General features: G+C 43.5%; 1 protein-coding gene across 1 annotated transcript; it reads right to left on the reverse strand.

Moving 5' to 3' along the window:
• Window positions 1–756: 756 nt before the first annotated feature.
• Window positions 757–5,456, reverse strand: PRDX3 (peroxiredoxin 3). The gene is made up of 7 exons (XM_085229283.1): window positions 5,364–5,456; window positions 5,228–5,294; window positions 5,001–5,142; window positions 4,538–4,673; window positions 2,757–2,860; window positions 1,423–1,588; window positions 757–932 (listed from the first exon to the last, which is right to left on the reverse strand). Exons 1-7 carry the CDS (start codon window positions 5,397–5,399, stop codon window positions 861–863), a joined length of 723 nt encoding a protein of 240 aa, XP_085085409.1. The 5' UTR covers window positions 5,400–5,456; the 3' UTR covers window positions 757–860.
• Window positions 5,457–6,201: the final 745 nt, after the last annotated feature.

Consider the following 6,201-nt stretch of genomic DNA (forward strand, 5'->3'; position numbering starts at 1 on the left):
CCAAAGCCAGCACAGCTGGCTGCTGCAAATAAAGGCACAAAATGCAATGCCAGGCTGTTCAGAAGAGAGCTGATGATGTGGGAGAGAAGCAGAAAGTAAAGTAAGACAGCTACTGCAAGTCAGTACTAGGATTTATTGATGGCACCACAAATGCAGGTATGCTATATTCCTTTAAATGGTACAATTTACAATCGACCTTTGCATTTTCTGCAGGCAAATTCAAGCAAACAAGGCTTTAAATGAAAGAAGATTGTTATGCACAGTAGTGGAGTGCAAATTTTTAATTATCTCCTAAACAGAATGCAAGCTCATAATACCTTTTAACACTCCTGTGTAGCTACACTATATTTTGACACTTTGTATTTGGTAAGATTTAATTTGTACATACATTGATCTAATATTGTGGACAGAAACTTTCTTGTGCGTGTTACATTCATTTCATCCCCTGAAAAAGAATACTTAAGAACTCCATGTCAAACCTGTTTTCTGTATTGTCTACTTGCACGGTTTCCAGCTCCTTACAGAATGGCATCTGTCACATCACGTGAGAAAAGCTAAGTGGGAGTTTTCTTTTTCCCAAAGCTAGTTAAGCAAAGAGGGAAAACAAACTAAAAGAACAAACTGGAACATAACTGTTTTTCATCCACTTGTCACATTCTGGTTACAGGCATGCATAAAACTTAACTTGCTGAAGGGGAAAATAAAGCTTTATTTTTACCTTTTTTTTTTAAAAAAAAAAAAAAAAGCAAGAGTCAATAAGTATTTCAGCATTTAATTATTATTTTAAAACGAGGAAATGAGAACATTTTTTCTTCCATAATCACAGCCACTTAATGTCTTCAGCATAAGGTAACTAAGTTTCATCTGCATTTCAGTGTTTGTGTGTGCACTTTCTCAAAATATTCTTTAGAAGCCTCTGGACTTGGTTTGATCTGTCAAGAAGAAAGAAGTAGTTATTGTATGGTGTAACTGCAATACAAAAGTTGTGGACTTGACATTTTATCCAAGAAACAAATATTTTATTAAAAAAAAAACACATTAAGTTATTTCTGTTTCTGCACTTGGTTGGAAGATGTATGAGCCCCTACTTGCCAATTTGAAGTATATGTAACACGCTGTTCCTGCCAGATATCAAACAAGGCATGAAGCAAGTAAGAATCCATAGACAACTGCTGGAAAGTACAAACATTTGAAATACAAACTGTGTTCTCTAGAAGAAAGTCAGTGACTTTCTTCACAGAAATCACACATTTAACATCATACAAATAGACTGAATTGGTCCAACCAGTGAAAGCCTCAGGCTTAGAAAAATAAGAAGAGATTCATTCAAGCCCTTCCTATTAAAGCAGTTCTTATCCCTTGGGACATGCAAGAACATGCCAGTATCTATATTTAGAAAAGTGATATTTAGCAGACACTTACTGTAGGGGAATCTGGAGTCCAGTTTGCTGGGCAAACCTCTCCATGTGTTTCCACATACTGGAATGCTTTCACCAAGCGAAGGGTCTCTTCCACACTGCGACCGACAGGGAGATCATTGATGCTCAGATGTTTGATGACCCCATTTGGATCAATGATGAAGAGACCTCTGCAATTGAGTGAAAATTTCAAGAATGCAAATCATATTTAAAGATCAAAACCAAGAAACAGATGAACAATTTCAGCGTGGTAGTTAGATGCACACTAACTTAGGCTTAGGAGCAGCAATATTGCATTTGATGTATTGTTAGTACAGTGACCAAAAGCTAAGAGCCTTTAAACTGGTACAGTGTTGTGAAATTATGCAGTACACATCAAGACTATTAAGACAGCAAGATGTATAAGATAGAACTTTTAATTCATTCTGTATTTCAAAGCCAATAGCTAGAATCCTTCCTGTATCTTTTTTATATGAAAATCCAAAGGTACTGAATGAAGAGCTGCTTATGTATTAAACTACTAAGTTAATTTCTGTTATATATAAGCCATTGTGGAAACTAAAGAACAAATTAATTAGTAGGGTGAGATTTGGAAACAAATGTCTGAAGTCAGCAAAGAAGCTTCTGTTTTGAAGTGAAAAATAACAGCACAGTTTAGGGCAACCTAGAACAACAATGAACAATACTGATTCAACATTGAATCAGAATATGAAGCAGCCTTCTGTGGACTTTTGCCAGTCTTTCATTGGAAAGAAATCAAATGAAACACTTCCCTCCACACCTCTATTGCACAGAAAAGCCTACACCTGAACACTAAGAATACAGGATTACTTTAGGGATTATAGCCAGCATAAACCTACTAATGAAAAGAGATGAAGAATCTGGATCTCCCTAATAGACTGCTAGGCAACTGTTTATTTTTACGGACCATTATTTGCTTGTAGTATTTCCATGGAATAAAAAGCATCAAGGACAACCAGGCTTGAATGTAGTGGCCTCTAGGACTACAGCTCTACAAACTTCTCGCTCACAAATTAAGGCACTCTCTCTTCCCCTTTCAGGAAAAGAGAAAAAAAAAATTATGAAAAGCATACAAATTGAGAAATGCTCTTTATCCAACTCTCCTTTTGCTTCCTCAGAACAGAGTGGCTAGCAATTCTCTGCATGTATCCTCAGAGAAGTCTGGAAAATTCTCAACTTTGCCATAATAGACATGCACCCTTTTCCTGGGATGAGATTCAGCAGCAAGGCCACAGAAGTTCCATCTTTCACTGTTTATGGGATCCCTGTGCACAGTTTCCCTTGGAGAAAACCAAATCATCAGCAGAAATTCATTACCTTAGTGCAATGCCAGGTCCTTCTAGCAGAACACCATAATCACGGGAGATTTGTTTTGTGAGGTCTGATAGAACTGGAATATTCATCTTGCCCAAGCCGCCACTCTAGAGAAAAGAGCAAGATTCCATTTTGTTACCTAGTGCTGTTTAGGATTAACCCCGAGACTGGATTCAGTGCTCTCAAAGGTACATTAACAACAAAATACCATGAAGTTCACCTGGAGTGCTTCTTGGGTTTTTGTTTGTTTTGCTCCAAAAAGCACTCAAACAGTTTTTGTGTTGGGAACATGAAAACTTGTCTAGCACTGAGAATTTTAGAATTGCTTATTTTGCTGGCAGAAGGTACCAGTGACAACAGTTGTATTTCCATAAATATTTCCTTTGTACCTCATGTAGGAGCTTGGAATATAAAGATTCCTATTACATATTTAAGCAATCAAAGTTAAGCAAGATTAAACGTGGTGAGGAGAGGAGAGAAACCTGTGTAATATACAGACGAAACACAAGGCTTCTCACAAACATACTAGGTATGTCAGAGTTCTGCTGCTCTCTGCATGCAGTGCATGCAATCTCCCTCAAGTTTAAATACTATTTGGAGAGTCAACCAAGATTGCTTTGATTTTTTCAACACACTGGAACAGCAAGAGAGATAAGCTCTGTTATCCTTGAAATGGGCCCGGCATTTGTTAGCTTTTCTACTCCAGCCATCATCAGTGGATCATTGTGTAATCTGTCACTTAGACCCTGACCTTGCAAATTCTTGCCTGCAACAGAGTTCTAATATGCAGGGAGGAGATGTTAAAAGAACCTAAGATTTAACTCCTCTGGGTGTCAGTTTTCCCATCTGCACCATTATGGAATTCCTTCCACCCTGCAGAATGTTTTGCTATGCATGCTGAACAACTTCCCCACAAAACAATGAAGGCAGGTTGTAATCACATTTCAGAATTTCAGCAGAACACAGAAGATTAAATACTCTTGATTGGTTCAGCCAAACCACATTAAATTAAGCAAGCTTTCTTCCTTCCTATGTTATCAAGGAAAAGCCACATACCTGGAGACAGACCAGTTCAACTGTGATAAGCACTTCTGTGGGCTGCTGTCCCCATGGCCACACGTGTAGGAAGTGATTACACCACACGCTCCTGTGGCACTTCTAACTGCCTACATCTAACCTTTATGTTATCAAAAGCATGCAATTTTATATGCACAAATGAAAGAATTCTCTCGGGGAAAAAAACCATCATCTTCATCACGTTCTTAACCAGAAGAAACCGAAATACCTCAATTTATTTTACAGAAACAATTCTCATTCGCTAGAAAGATTTCAATATTACCAATGCTCCATTACACTGGTTGTTGTTAACTAGCACCTAACAGTAGCAGCTTCAGAATGGAAGCAGAACAATTGCTTTCATTTTTTGTGACATCCCTCACAAACCATCAGCTGTCACAAGCAGCTTAGGACACTGACATAGGTACATAATGCCTGTCTCTTAAGATAAACATAAAATATATGATGTAACCTACAGGACTAAAGAGAGCAAAATTAAGAAAACAAACCCCACTAAACAAATTACAGAGGAAGAGATCAAGAACAGAAAGACTTAAAAGAAGAACTTAAGTCTAAGTCCTGTCAAAGGCAGAAACTACTTAACATGTCATTACAGACAGTTTATTTATCATAATAAGTGTCTGCAGAATTGCTTATTCTTCTCAGGAGCTCCTGTGGAAAGAAAACAAACCAAAGAGGGAAGCTGCCAGGAGCTGCTCCATCCATACCTTGCGTGGTGTATTTATCCAGGCCAGGTGGCAGAAGTGGGAGTCCACAGAAACCGCCACCACCTCGCAGTTCACATCGTGGAACTCATTCGCTTTGTTACTAAAAGCCACAATTTCTGTGGGGCACACAAAGGTGCTGGGTGGGAAGAGAAAGTGAGCTGTAACGATTCAGCAAGCTTTCCAGACAGGTTTTACAGAAGGTGCTCGCGTTTCTATTTCCAGGCACCAGAGCAACAGCATCTTTTGTTTAGCTTAAACTTTGAGCCTATTTGCTGCACTCAAAGCAAAAGTTAGAGGGCAGAGCGGCTTCCAACCTCTGCTGGCACAGAGCGATTTCGGCATGGAACCCAGGGGCTGCGGCTTAAACCCTCCCAAGCCCAGCAGAACCGCCCACGGTGCTCCGCCAGGACAGCCCGCCCGGTGCCGCGCAGCCCCCGCCTGACAGGGTTACACCTGCACTCACAAATCCAGAGGGTAGAAGAAAAGCACGAGGTATTTCCCCTTGAAATCATCTAGGGTCAGTTCCTTGAACTCCCCATTGACGACGGCCGTGCCTTTAAAGAACGGGGCGTGCTGCGTGACGGCCGGGGCGAGCCGCGAGGCGCCTGCGGGGACACATAACGCATTGCGGGCCGCCGCCTCCGCGCTGCCACCCCGGGGCACAGCGCAGCGGGGCCGCCCCGCGCTTACCCAGTGTGAGCCGGCGGCGGGCGCACAGCAGCGGCTGCGCCGTCAGCGTCCTCCCGGCGGCGGGCACCTGTAGGGACGCGAGGGTCAGGGCCGGCAGGAGCCGCGCGCTCGTTCCCGCCTTCCCGCCCTCACTCACCGCGCGGCGCAGCAGCCCCCTCAGCGCGGCCGCCATCTTGAGCACGGCGCAGCAGGCGGGGCCGGGCGGCGGGCTGGGGACGCGAGGAGGGACGAGGGCGGTGCTAGGCTCCGAGCCGCCCCCAGGCGGCAGAAATCGCCCTCGGCTGGTGCCGTGTCCTGGGGCAGGAGGAACGGAGGTGGTTCCCTCAGTTGGAGCGGCTGGCGGAGTGCGGTTTGCGCTGGTACGCACCAAAGCAGAGAAAGAAAACGTGCCTCGCGCTGCTGGATCTCGGAAAGCTCACAGAATCGACGTTTTTAAATGCAACAGACTCTTACTGTGCTGAATTCGTGATCATGCCATTGCCTTTCAGTCAGAAAACCCAAATGCTGGCCAGTATCTAGCAGACAGCAGCAGCACAGAGAGGTGTGCAGGTTGTGGGAGGGACCACACCTGACTCAGGTAAAGCTTCCAGCCAACTTGCTGCTTTAATATCGGCATTTATAAATATCTATGGCCTTCTACCAAGGGGAGATGTCACCCTGTGAAGTGAGAAGTCATAAGCAGCTGGGGACAAGGCTAAAGCATCCAAGTGACATGAGAAACCTCTTGAAAGCTGTGCAGGTGCTGCATCTGTGGTACTGATGAAAGTAACTTATTTCTGGGACCGATCCAGCTCAAGTGGTCTGGTGGCCTCTGCCACAGTCAGCTCTCTGAGCCTTCAGAAGAGGGAAGTCACACACAGCTTGCTCGTCCTGACGAGCCATTAGCCAGAATCAGCTCTCTAACATGCCCAGGAGCTGTTCGGGACAGTTGGCATTGCCCAGAAGCATGTCAGGGACCTTCTGGAACATTTAAC

The sequence above is a fragment of the Meleagris gallopavo genome, chromosome 8 (assembly GCF_905368555.1).
Source record: "Meleagris gallopavo chromosome 8, MGAL_WU_HG_1.1, whole genome shotgun sequence".
Taxonomy (NCBI): domain Eukaryota; kingdom Metazoa; phylum Chordata; class Aves; order Galliformes; family Phasianidae; genus Meleagris; species Meleagris gallopavo.